The 14008-nt window shown below is 35.9% G+C and overlaps 1 protein-coding gene across 3 annotated transcripts in view; it reads left to right on the forward strand.

Moving 5' to 3' along the window:
* Positions 1 to 14008, forward strand: part of ATP9B (ATPase phospholipid transporting 9B (putative)) — a 171967-nt gene that overhangs the window by 110209 nt on the left and 47750 nt on the right. For all 3 annotated transcript variants that reach the window (XM_063325763.1, XM_063325761.1, XM_063325762.1), the window contains one exon: positions 6300 to 6460. In XM_063325763.1, the coding sequence (XP_063181833.1) occupies positions 6300 to 6460 (161 nt within the window). The remainder of the gene's footprint in view (positions 1 to 6299; positions 6461 to 14008) is intronic.

The raw sequence follows: 14008 nt of genomic DNA on the forward strand, positions 1-14008 counted from the left end.
TTCCATGTCTTACCACTTTTGATGAGAGATGTAAGGAGAATTGTGAGTTCTTAGAAACTCTGAATGTCTTCTGTATGAAATCTTGTGTACCTAGATTGTTTTAAATTGAAAAAAATATATGTCTTAAGAGCTTCACTGTGTGAATGCTTTTGGTTGTTGAAGTCTCCAGTATGACTAGTTAGCCTAGATTATTGAAGTAATTATTCTAATTGATGGGTGGTCTTGAGAAAACGTTTTCAATTGATCGCTCCTAATAGGAGGAGGGTGTGTTACTAATACAGCACAATCCCTACATGGATGCTAGAGTTTAAGAAACCATTAACCTTTTCAGTTTCTTAATATGCTCTGTGCACTTTTTTTACCACTCGTGTGTGTGACAAATACATAGCAAAGTCCGAGAATGTACGGTTGTACAGCATCTCTTTACTGGCGCCTTAGGGGTCCGACCAAAACCATTCGGTGATTCTGTAAGTCTGTGACTGTATACGATATGTAACTTTTCGCTAAGAAGGAAATATAATATTTTCAGTATACAACCTGAATTGTTAAAGTCCTTCGAATAATTAACTGTGAGCATTTCAAACTAAAAGAGGTCAGTGCGGTCGGCTGAGGAAGATGGCACAGAGATACAGGGCGCCCTGTAAAGGTGCAGCGCTGTGCTTGGTACCGCATTACCGACAGGGCGCTTTTGGGAAGGGGAGCTAGCACTAATCTGGAGCACCCTCTGCTGACCGAACTACACATGGCATTTCCTTAACTGCCGCAAGTCGCCTTTTTAGCCTTCAGTCAAATTGGAGCAAAATACGAAGGTCAGGTAGAAGCAAACGCGAATTATTTGGCTTCGTTGTTATGCAAAGACTGATTCTAAAAAGGCACATCAGACTGAAGATTATTTAAGAGACATTGGGATAGTTGAGCAAACTGCAAAAGTGTTAATGACAATCAGATTTATAGCGAACTGGATATTAAGAATGGATAGCACCTTCAATTTATCTCACTTTGATCTTTTGAAATGTAATGTTTTACTACAGATATAGCAAACCGTTGGCATTGGGATAAGTCAGGACACAATTGAAAAAGACAGACTTAAGGGTATGAAGTCTGTGGCCAGTATTTGTCAAAATGAGTGCCTCACTTCAAGCAGCTGAGTCCACTATGTAAAGTTGTGGATATAGCTCACTTTACACTTCTAACTGTAGTAGACTGAACTAGAGAGGGCTAAGCACCTCTGAAAACCTGGAGAGGACTTCGAACTCAGATGATGTTGGGTCTGGAAAAGGCAATGATTTAAAACGGATGAATAAAGGAGGCAGAGAGAGAAAGAAATGTTTGAGTCTTTGTTTTCTTTTAGCATTACAGATATTGCTAGCTACAAAAGGGATTTTTTTTTTTTAGTTTATTTCCAACATAGATATTATGCAGTTATGAATAGCTTGTTAAAGTAAAAACAGGCAAGTCAGAAGGGTAATTTCAAAATGTAGTAAACTTACCTTCCTTTTAAGAGCATTTAAACCTCTGGTTTTGAACATGTATCAAAACATTGAAAAAACCATTTATCTACTTGCAGCTTACTCTTCTTCCCTTGGATGATAACCATGTATTTCTCCTTGAGTTTTAAAATGTTTCTGCTGTTTTAAGCGTCTGTCTGTTGGATATGGGCTTTATTTTGTAAGAATACAGACAAGTAGTTGTTACTTGTTTCTTTGGGGATACAATTAATGTTAAATATCTTAAAATGTTTCTTGAAGTCAGTGTAGAATAGACATAATTCAGTTCCATAAACCTGCATTATTAACATAATGCCAAATATTTCAGTTTGTCAAAGTGATGGTGAGTTGCATTAAAGCTAGCGTGAAGGATGAGTACTTTTTTTTGCCAAAGGAAATACAGAAAATGTTAATGGAAATCTGTTTTCTGGCTATTACTTTTGTATAACTCCACTGGAGTGGACTAAATAACTAAAAGTTTATTTCAGTTTTTCAAAGTCAAGTAGAACCCTCCACCACTGCCACAATTATTGCTCAAATTCTAAAATGAATAAAACTTGTAAGTAGGTTTTTAGTGCCCTAGAAAATGTTTTCAAGCTTTGTCATTGCTGCTTTTGTAGCTAAACAAGTGACTGGGTTGTTTGAAAATGGATCTCAGAAAAAGCAGGGATGGGATAGGTGACTTTTTCACTAAATGATCATTTTATATATTTCAGTGGGTTTTTTGCTTTTCTTACCTTTGAATCTACTGCTTAAAAGAATGAGTAAGATACTGATAAAAAAGTGTAAAAATTCTGTAAGCAAAATTTGGTGGGGTTTATGTTAATCAAGACAGGCTTGTAGAGAACCATATTTGTCAGACCGTTACTTGAGTACAGTGAATTAAGGAAAGGTGCTTCCTAAACTTGAATTCACTTGCTTTATTTGTTTGGATTCACAATTATATTAACTTAATGTGGTTACCTGGGTTGCTGAGTAGGCAAGAATTTGAATCATAGGAATAACCTTGGAATTAGGAGACTTAACAAAGAAGAAACGTTTACGGATTCCAAAGTTGCTGTACGTGTTTTTAGTATCAAAGATTAAGGTAAACAGATAATGATATCTCTTTATTTACCCTTTAAACACAGATTAATAATCTTTTATTTCTAGGGACTATAGGAAAGGTTTAACAGATCATTGAAGAAAGCCATAGGGTTTCAGATATGTGCAGCTAACTGTATATAGTAGTCTATATAAAAATTATTTTTTTATAAATGATGAAATGCAATGTTTGTCAGCCCAAAGAGGAAAGATATATTATTTGAATTTTAGTAATTTTAAATACTTAATTTACTCTTTGCATAGCTATTACATCTAAGTTTAGACTAGAATTAATGAAAACATGAATAATTGGCTAGTATTCAAGGCTTAATAAAGTTAAGTTCAGAGCATTTATTAGAATAGGAAAGAAAGTTTTTATGTTTATGGTGCAAAATTAAAGCTAAAGTCTATCTCAAACATACATACATACTGTGAAATTTCATTGTAGTCAATATGGTGTTTGTCAGTGCAGAACCCCACTGATTACTGAAATATAGTTACCTTTGTGGAGGAATTTGGTTGCGGGGGGGGGAAGTCTCCTAAGATAATGCCTTACTACTTCAACATGCTTAAAGTAGGGTGCTTAAAGAAGGCTATTTATTAGCAATTATTTCTCATGCACTTTAAACTTGATTTAATTTGTAATTGAATAAAAAGTGGCAGCACTACAATATTTTGAGGAATATTTATCATTGTGCAACGTTTTATGATCAAATGTTGCCTTTTGATATTCTAGCGTAAAAATTTTTCTCACTTTTGCAGTAATATACTTTTTATAATGGTAGAAGAATTGTTCTAGTACTGCAATAATAGCTTCAGAGGATAACCTTTCCCAAAAGTTAAGGATCTAGGGCAGCAATAGCAATATTGCTGTTCACGTTCTACTTCAGTAGTCAGTCAGAAAGGTTTTTTGTTACTTTCAACTTTTGCAAATTAAGACAAGACTTTCCTCATAAGATAATGACTTATACCTTGTGGTCCAAAATGTGAAATTTAGACCTTTAATTGTTCTCTTATTCAAAAATAAAGTATTTTAAAAACTTGTAGACAATGCCATACTTTTTATTGGTGGTGTAAGCCATTATTTTACTGAGAACCATTAGCTATTTAAAACTTCGTGCATAAATTAAAGAGGAACTAAATGGATTTCCAGTTGTTGCCATTAGTAGCATTTTAGATTATACAGGCAATTATTGTGTTCATTATCTTAGAGCAGCCCCTTTGTAAAAATACTGTGGTTGTCTTAGACATTATGTACAAATTTTCCCTTGGAGATTAAAATTTCCAGTGGTGTGTTTAATTTTGTTAGCTCAGTTGGTTCAAAAAGAACAAATATTATGACAAGAAGAAGAAAACTTGCTTTTCTAATATGGGAAATTGCAATGAATGTGGAAAATTACTCCAATTCTTAACTCATCTGTTTTTTATATTGTCATAATTATTCTGGTTATGATTCTTTTCAAAAGGAAAGAAATTGCTTTCTTAAGATGGTATATTTTACAAATGCTTTGATAAAATCACAATGTAGTTAAAATGAAGTTTACCCACTTTTCCAATATTCAGTTGAATTTTAGAGAATGTTAGTGAATTTCTACATGAAATATATCTGGATAATTCAACAGTGCTTCATTAGTTTGAGTGCTGAAGTTGTTTAAGTGGAAAGGCACAGAATTAAACTAATTAAGTATATTTCAGCACATTATAGTAACTAATTTTTGAGAAATGGTGAACGCATTTCTATTAAAACTTACTTTCTTTGTGTGTCTTCTTAAGTAGGGCTTTGCAATTGCCTTCACATGCTATAGTAAATGAAAATGTTAAAGTTAACTGTGGCAAATAGTATGATCTGTATTAAAAAGGATGACATTATTAGTAACAAACCAAATGTTCTTGAGAGATCTATTGTGTGAGAATTTTTCATTGTCAACTTTTTTATTCTCTTAATATCTCTCCAAACACATTTTTGTTGGATCCCAAACTTAAATTCACATCTGTCTTCATCAATTAGAAAGGTATTAATGCTTTGAATTAGCTACGTATCAGTGTGCAGTGGACTAAATTTAATGTTTCTGTCCAAAAAGTGGCATTCCTTCCAAAGAAGCTCTTTATTCATTTCTATTCTGGGGTGGGGTTTTTGCGGGGGTGGAGGGGGGAGCTGAGGGGAGAGATAGGCTTTCACTGCCATGATGCAGGAAAAAAAAGTGTGAGGTACTGGTTATGCATATTGCAAGACAGTGATTCTTTATTTTATTACAAAAAAAGACCAACTCTAGAAGGCCAGATTAAATCATTCCTTTCACTTTTTAATGGGATTTGGATGAATAGAGTAAAATATGCACTTTGCATTCATTGATAGCATCTTTAGGTTGAGGTAATTGAGTCTTTTTTCCCTGACTGAATGAATAATGACTTCATCTGATCCTCAGCGAGGCCTGAAACTTAGGCTGCCTTTGTCAATGCAAAAAGATCTGGGCTTTGAAACATGCTCTACTTCCCTGGCTTAATTTTTCTTCATTTTAATCCAAAAACCTATTTTTCTCAATAATTCAAGCATAAACTATGTAGTAGTTGAAGCAGCGGAAATTGCAAGATATTTGTCCTCGTTGTGCTGCTTTTTAAATGTAGCTGATAAATCAGCCGCTGTGGTCTTCAGCTGCCTGGTTCTCTAGGGAAGGGACAGCCCATGTATAAGCAAGATTGCTGGAATTTTTAAGAACTATATTTAAAGTGGTTCTTTTGCATACTGTTTGTTATCTAAGGAAGTGTTATGTTTTACTGGTCTTACTGGCAAGACTCGGAGATAATAGGGGCATCTGTGACGGGGCCTAGGAAACTCTTCCCGATACAGTTTTCCCACATATTTTACTGAATACAAGAGCATCCCAAGAAGTGGAGTATAAATACTTAGCTTACAGCATACATTATTGAAATGGTGAGAGTCTTAGTTACATAGCTTAAAAATATTTGTTCATGAGAAACAGTGGGTGAAAGATAGATTCTCAGTGTTTTTGCTAAAATGTTTGTAAATCAGATACGTTTTTACTTGTGAGAAGTTGAAGCTCTGTTTACTATTTGTCTTAAAAATGGATATTCCACTTGATTGTTGTTTTTTATTATTACATTGAATAACTGAAAGCCTCATACAATTATAGATTACTTCTATGAAATTAGTTCATATTTACAGACTGGTATGGGAGTGTAGTTACAAGTTACAGTACACTAGTTATATGAGTGAGAAGGTGGCTTTGTCGCATTTGTCCGCTGATTCTTGACTCTAACAGGTTTTTGATCTTCTAGCAGTAAATGAGCAGTAGCCACCCTACAAGTACAATATACAGCACCGGTATTTTTGCTGCATGCATAACAGAAGAAAATTGTTCCTGCTTATTTTTTCATCTTTAATTATCTTTTCTCCTTCCCCTTCCTGTGTTCCTGTCCTGGATCGGAGGCTGGGGGAGGGATGTGTCAGACGTAAAGGGATTCAAAAGGCCTGGCTGAGACAGTTCACACTGGTTCTGGGAACTGTAATTGTCCTGTAACCAGGGAACATCTAATACATGCAGGCATAATAACAATAATCAATTCAGTTATCAAAATGCAGTTAATTGTTAGAAGTGCATGGATTTTTAATAGATAGGAGTAAAAAAGCCAATAATAACTAATTGTTTGCACTGCAAAAGTGTCAATTTAAGAAGTCATGACTAACTTGATTTATACTTCTTCTGCTAGGTTGGCTTGCTGGACCTGGAGTTGAATCAACTGACCAAAGCCCTGTTTTTGGCTTTAGTTGCACTATCAGTTGTTATGGTAACCTTGCAAGGATTTGTAGGCCCATGGTATCGCAACCTTTTCCGGTTCCTCCTCCTGTTTTCCTATATCATCCCGATCAGGTATGTATAAGAATGAAAGAAAAACACAGATGTCTAATTTCACTGAATGTGGCTTTCTTGAAATTTATACTTGCTTCTCATTGCGAAGGAAATTGATCTTATCAGGAAGCTGAAGGAGAAGGTGCCAACAAATGTGCTGATTCTTGAAGGATCACTGTACGGAAAACAATACTGTTGTATTTTTTTTGTATAATGTTCATCTTACTGGAGTAATCAGGATATCTAATCCTTTACTAGCATAAATGTATTAATAAGGATACAGTCTTGGTATATTTGAGAACATGGTTTTAGGAAACATGTATTCGATGAACTGTTAGGTGTACTTTGACATTTTATTCTTAATGCCTTAAATACTGAAAATGTTCCATTTCTCCGGTTAAAATATAGACTTTTTACTACAACAATGATTAATTTAAATTGAATGGCTGAATAATGTAGGTGTGCTTTTACAATGAGAGGACTTTTAACACATGTAACCAAGCAGAGACTTGGCCTGAATTAATTAATTCATTAAGCATGAGTACTATATATTCAAATTGCAGATAAACTGGAACAGGAAATAATATCCATGTGTGTAATCAAGTCTGCTGTGGACACAGAAGTGAGCATGCTGACTCTGAAATGAATTTTTTTCCTTGAATGGGTATTGCCTTTGCAAAATGGAAATGCTTTCTCCTATTTAAATACTGAGTGTTTAGATTACGGTGACTGTTAATTTTAGATGCTCTCTGGAGCTCTTCAGTTCAAGATACGTTACTCTACTCAGTGGCCCAGAGGCTAGCCAGACAGTTAGCAGCAACTAAAATGTAGATAGGTTTAAGACCTATCCCCTCAGGTTTGCACACAATATTTAAATCCGTCTAGTGTAAGGAAAAAAAAAAACAACCAAAAACAAAACCAGGAGGATTTATTTAGGTGTTTTAATCTAAGCTTACATGATTTACACGTTACTGTGTTCACATTTTTTAAGTACATGTCTCTCTGAAGGCAACTGTATCATATTTGATGAATTTGATACTCAGGAAGTATCTGTCTTAAGGTTTTATAACTTAGAGGACTTGTACTTTTATAATACTTCTGTATTGCAAGAGCAACTGATTCTGTTGGGAAGTCGAAAGAGAAGGTTCCAGCAAATCTACTGGGGAGTTGGGGAAATCTCATTGTAGGAAACAGTCATTTAGAACAGTTTCCACTTCCTTTAACTGCCTCTTGTTTTTATTTACACGTTCGTGTTTCAATTTTGTGGTATCTTTCTAAACACTGTCATTGTTTTAACTCCCTTACTGCTTGTATGATGCTGCTATTCAGGTCATGTCATCATTCCCCCCATATACACAGAGTTATTGAATATTAAGCAACTTATCCGTGTGAAGAGGCAAAAAGTGCTGCATTCAAGTCATAACTAAAGCCTGTGTATTACTGAAAGATGCGCTTAATCATCAAAGACATGTAGGGGAAGGGAAAAACGAGCTAAGAGTATAAAGGATCGCTTGTCGGTCACTGTGTTCTTCCATGATAAACATACTAAGCGAAAACTTATTAAAATGGTTAAAAGACAGATATATCTTTGTTACTGGATGCAAGACGATTAAGAGCAGATAGGTGGTGTAAGTAAATTTGACTCTATGTTGACGGTTCAGCATACGCCACTGAAAAACACCTTAATTGAGCTGCTCATTATCAACTCTTAAGAGAGCAGTTTAGTGGACTTATGAAATAGTTCTTTTCCAAAAATAATTTCTAGGATACACCTAATCCCATTTTTCAGTTGCTTGTGGGAAATAATACACAAAGCGGAAGTATTTGAGAATGTGGGTGGTTTAGTTTTGAGATGGGCCATGTAGTTACCCTGTGGAAGATCAGACAAGAATCTATCAGCAAATATGTTTTTCTCTAGAGGTTTATCTATTTCTATGCCAACTTTTTTCTTCAGCTCAGATCATTCGTACGCAGGGTCGCTTCCCACACTGTCGGTGAAGTAAACAACCCCAGTCATACCAATGTTCAAATACAAATACATTTCTCTTCCTCTCTTCTGGATGTTAAGCATGGGAATGACTTATTCTTTAGGCTGTATTTGAAGTGTAAACTCTTGGAGATTAAAATTACAAGACTAATGACACTGAAGCACCAGGTGTTGTGTCTTCTCATTATTATTAAAATAGCTACATGGGGGAGATAACAAACTTCACAGGTAAAAGAAATGAATGTGGGAGGTTAGGATTGCCTGTTAGAGGCAAAGCATATCTAAACTCATGCACACATGAAATGTGTGGATTGATGGTTTTAGAGAATTCGGGAAGTTTCTAAATATGGAGCTTTTTTTGCTGTTGGCTTTTGGTTTGCAGGGCAAGGGAAATTCCAGGTATGCAATAAAAATAATTTTCCATGGCCAGACATCTTCAGTGAAGATGATGAGGAGGAGGTGACTAATTGTTAGTAGAGTTTAAATGATCTCTGTGTAGCCTCTCCTATTAATTAATAGGAAGAGAATATTTTTTTTTTTTTTGCTCTGGGGAGAGCTAGTTCCTTGTGATTCAACTGCATCCTAAATACTCCTCTAGATCAATGTTGCTTCACTGTGCAAAGGGTATTACTGTGGGACATGTAAGACTTCAGAGGCAAAACGTAAAGCAAAGGTAAAAAGCCCCAAATCAACACACCCAAACAAAAAGCCTACAACTTTGCACACATTCTGTAGTGTACAAGGATTCAAGCAAAATGGATAAAAAGTAGTAGTAAACAAACACTGAAAGCTTAGCCCAGCTCAAAATGTTTTGAATAGCCCCATGCTCCCAGAAACATTTGGCCCTTAAAAATTACTCTTCTGTATTGATGTTTCCTTTTCCCCTATAGAGGAAGCATAGCCCAGCAAGCCTCCATAGGCAATCTGCCTCCCTACAAAGTGAATCTATTTGAATTTCTTAAAATGTATTGGGAAAGGAGGGTAGGAAGCAAGTCTTTGACAGACTGTCCAAAACTCTAGGATTATGCTCACCTATTCTCTTGACTTTTTCCATGCTCCTTGGTATTCTTAAGCTTTTTTCTAGTTGGCTCTAGCCAGTCTGGGAACCATTAATGCCTATCCATAGGTTCTTCCAGTGTCACTGGGACCTTTTCATTACTTGTTTTAAATAAAGTCATTGCTTGAAATACATTGTCCGTTAGCTTACAACATCTTGTTGGACTGTGTCACCTAGTGCTGTTATCACATAGCAGGCTGGGGGGAGCATGTGTGCTCAGATATGTCCGTGCTGCTGTTCTTTGTGATACCAGTGTGGAAGTTCTTAGGCCCGTGATGTTTCCTTTTGTTTTCTTTCTTTTTTTTTTCTTTTTTTTTCCAAATAGTAAGCTCCATTTGTTGAACAACTTGTATTTTTTTGGATTGTGTATTTTCTGAATGACAAAGGGCAGAGGGCAAAAGCAGTCATACTAATGAAAAGTCAGCACCTCAGGTAGGGGAAGATAATGTCATAGTTGTGCTTTTACCTGGTTACCCAGTTTAACTCTATTGCTGTGGTTATAGATACATTCTTCTTAATTTTCCGTCTTTTTAAAATAAGGCTTACATTTCTATCAGGAGAGTTTAATTTCCCTTTTGTGTGGAACTGAAGACACCACACACATTTCAGATTCTAATACTAATCATGTAAGTCTTGAGGATTTTTTTCCTTCAACTTTTGCAGCTACTAATTTGATCGGTTGTTTTAGTTTTAAATTTTTTAAAAAAGCTGTCAGAGACAGTTACCAATATTTGTATTTTTAAGTACAAAAGAACAGAAGGGACTTCAATCAATGTGGGATGCGAGATACCCGCATTTATCTCTTGAGCTGAAAATACTGGTGCGTATATGGGTGTAGGAAAGATGGTTGGGCTGTTAGCCTTACCACAGAGCAGTTCTGTCCTTTCCCCTGGCATTTAGTTGTAGCATCTCTTCGTCAGCTCACTTGAGCTGCCACGGGAATCAGTTCAGAAATGACAGCCAAGGCCAAAGAAAAGGCTAGCCTTAGTGATGCTACTGCGCCGCCCAATGGGATCCCCTCTACCACCAAGGAATGGGACTTTGTTTATTTGTTGTCCAGTCTTCTTCAATACCTTGAAAGACAAAGTCAGTTGCATTTTGACTTGAGTCCTTTTGTTTGGTTGTTTTGGTTTGCTGTTTTCTCCCCAAAAAATGTAGACAGGAAGGTTTTCTAAAATAATTTGGGTTTAGCCAAACAGTGTTGGTGAAATCACTGCCTCACGTGTACAGACATGTGAATCCTGTAGCTCTACATGCTTCTGCTTAGCTGTTAAGAAATGTAGAGGATTTACCATAAATTGATAAGTTATTTTGTGGTGAGCTGGTAAAAACATGTGTCGTCCAGACTCCATATTTAGTCGCACTTTAAAGCTGGACTGACAGGGGCTTTATCAGCCATCTTTTCAGGAGGATCCTTTAGTTTTGGTATACACAGAAGCTGTCCTTTCCTACAGACAGCCCAAGGCTCCTGGGCACTGAGCCATTCTGACAAAATAAGCTGTCCCAAACATCTGGAAGGAACAGCCTTGCACTTTAGTAAAGTTTTAGGGCACTACCTGGCTCCCAGTGCTTTTTTCTGGGTCCCCAAGAGGAGCATGTAAAGAAAATCCTTCAAGTTATGTCAGTCTGGTTTTGGTGGGCAGTGAGGAAAACACTGCTAGGATGTCTTGTATCTGAAATTCATTCATACCCAATCAAATCCTGGATCCTACAAATAGGAAAAAAGAGGGTTTTATTCAGTGTGCTTCTGTATATTCCCGAGATCCAGGGAACTCACACCTGTGCAGGACTGTAGTGTCTGTCTAACAGCAGTAAGCAGCTATGCTTCTTTCAGTCATATTGTAGTTTGTGCTGTCTGTGTTGGAGCTCTAAACTGTATAACGTATAGATGTGAGACTATCAGTATATGTAGTCTCACATATAGAGACAGAATATGTATTAGGTACATGATGCAAAGCTTTCAGTGTGGAAGTGCTGAAGTAGTTTAAGCCATCCTCATAAATGTGTATTATGTCTCTATTACCATACCATGATATGAGAGATAGAGACTGAAAAATATTATATGAAGCTTCCTGATATTTTACAAACTAATTTTGACTTCTTCATGCAACAGGAGCTATAGGGTGCGTGTCTCGTGCTAAGAGTGAGTCTTACTCTGCCCCACTATAGTGCCGTACCTACTGTCTGAGCTAGCTTTGTGCTTTTCTTGCAATGTCTGATAGTCGTTCTACATAGAGAAAGCACAATCAGTTTAAAAAATAATAATTTTTTTAACTGATCTATTGCAGTAGATCTTTTTCCTTTCTAACCTTGCAACATTGCCTATTTGGTCCTGGTTGTTTTTCTGGTTTTAATCTAATAGTATTACAGGAAGTAATGCCAAATCTGTCTGGAACACACTAAAAATATTCGTGATCTAAAAATTATTTGTATTAGACATCTAATGTCAATATTGTTGCCATTGTGTAAGAGGCTTAATGAAAGAAGGCATCTGACCTGTTAAATGTGAAAATAACAAAGAAACATTTTTAATAGGAAGTAATTATTGTTATTCTGAGCTGCATGTGCTGCATCTCTTGTGCCAAGGCGCTCATTTGACATGCGTTCTATTTGTATTTTGTACTCTACCGTGTTTTCAGCCTGTAAGAAATTCATAGATTAGTTTTCTCATTAATTATTCCCCAGATTTCCTCCTGAGGTTTTAAGTTCTACCTGTGTTACAACATCTAATTATCTGTACCTAGGTTGCATGTGGCCCTTGAAAAACGACATGTGTCACAGTGGCTATAGCAATACGGGGTTGATATGCATTTTTTTTTGACACGCATATTTAAGCATAAATGTGTCGGATTGAGGTCTCTCTTAAAGTTACATTCATTGCTTGCGTTTTTTTGTAAAGTGCTGTGTGTGTACCTTCTTTCATTTCCTTTTATATGCTTACATAATAGACAAAAATCTAGAAAAAATAGTCCGAGAGAACTAGTGAGACCAATTATGAAGCAAACAAGAACACAGATCGGAGGCTCTTCTTGGGACTATTAGACAGATAGCAGAGAAAACTAAATAGAAATTTATATAGCGGGCTAACCACAAAAGGAATATTATATTCAAATTTCCTCCCCAAATAAAATATAGGGGAAGGGGAATTAGGGGAAATTAAAGGGATGAGCTATGATTTGATTTTTATTTATTTAGATCTTGATTAGAATATTGTGTTTAAATGAAGCAACTTCTGTTTCGTTCTCTTTTTATTTTGTTTAGTGCCAGTTAATAGAAGTTGTAAGGGTCCAAAAATGACCTTCTGTGAAGATAACTTTCCAGGCATGTTGAAGTTAAAGCACTTTTGGTTGTTTCTTGACCAATAATTTTAGAAGTGTTCCATATTGTTTTCTAGACTGCAAATAAAGTGTTTATCTGTGGATAGTTTATAGCAGTTTCAAGCAGGTAGGGATATAGCCGTAAGGAGTTGGGTACAGTTTTGCGTACTAATGTGACCAAATATGATCTTCAGTATTTCACTTAAAAAGAAGTCCCGAAAATACAAAGACTGTATCTCAATTACTTCACTTATTTTAGAAATTGGATACCTCTATGGGTGACAGTTATCTGGAGTTTTGGCAGGGCTTTGGTTTTTGCTACAAAACTTCTGCTTATATACAGGACTGCTCAGGAAGTTCTTCCAGACCACCAAAGCTCAAATAAAACTATCGTTTGCTTTTGATTCAAAATCATACCTGAATTTCATTAGGCACAGTACCACTTTGTTCACAAAATTGTCTTTGCTAACTTCATTCAGTCTTGATTGCTTTTCACCAAGTCTTGAAAGGCAGAATGTTTCTGGAGTTTCTAAATGTATTCATCTGAAAGTTTCTCAGTGAAGGCGCCTGCTTATTGGCAAACTTGTCCATTTTGACTAAAAAACAAAATCAGAAATCTTTACAAGGGGCCCTAATGTCATTAACATTTGGGGAAAAGTGAAATTTGGAAGTCCTGTAAATATGAATTTGTTTAACCTAACACACTACTAATGTTTGTGAGGGAATAAGAGCTAAAGTATCTATTTTTAACTTGTAGTAAAAGCAGTGTGGATTCTGAAATGTTGTGTTACTGATTTGTTCTGAAGCTGAATTGCAGAGAAATGCCACCCTGGCTCTTAGTGGAATAAACTCCCAAGTTGGATGAAAGTTGCCTTAGGGTTTGCCTGCTGTAGGGTAACTAGTGCTGCAGTTGAGAGACAAGAAACTTCACGCTATTATGTTCACTAAATATGCCCATTCTCTGCAACAGCCTTCAAATACCTATATTAATTAACATACTGTGTCTAAAGATTACATGTTAATTGGTTTGCTAAAAATTAGTGTTACTAATGCAACAGTGTGCTAATGCTACATATGATGCTGTTCTGTGCATTTTCATTTTGATATCAGCATCAACTGATGTTTATGGATTCTTTTAAATTGGGTGAAATTGAGAAGGATTTAAAACTGGTGAATTTAAAATGTTTTTGGTTATATAATGAGGTTTC

Source organism: Chroicocephalus ridibundus, chromosome 2, assembly GCF_963924245.1.
Source record: "Chroicocephalus ridibundus chromosome 2, bChrRid1.1, whole genome shotgun sequence".
NCBI lineage: Eukaryota > Metazoa > Chordata > Aves > Charadriiformes > Laridae > Chroicocephalus > Chroicocephalus ridibundus.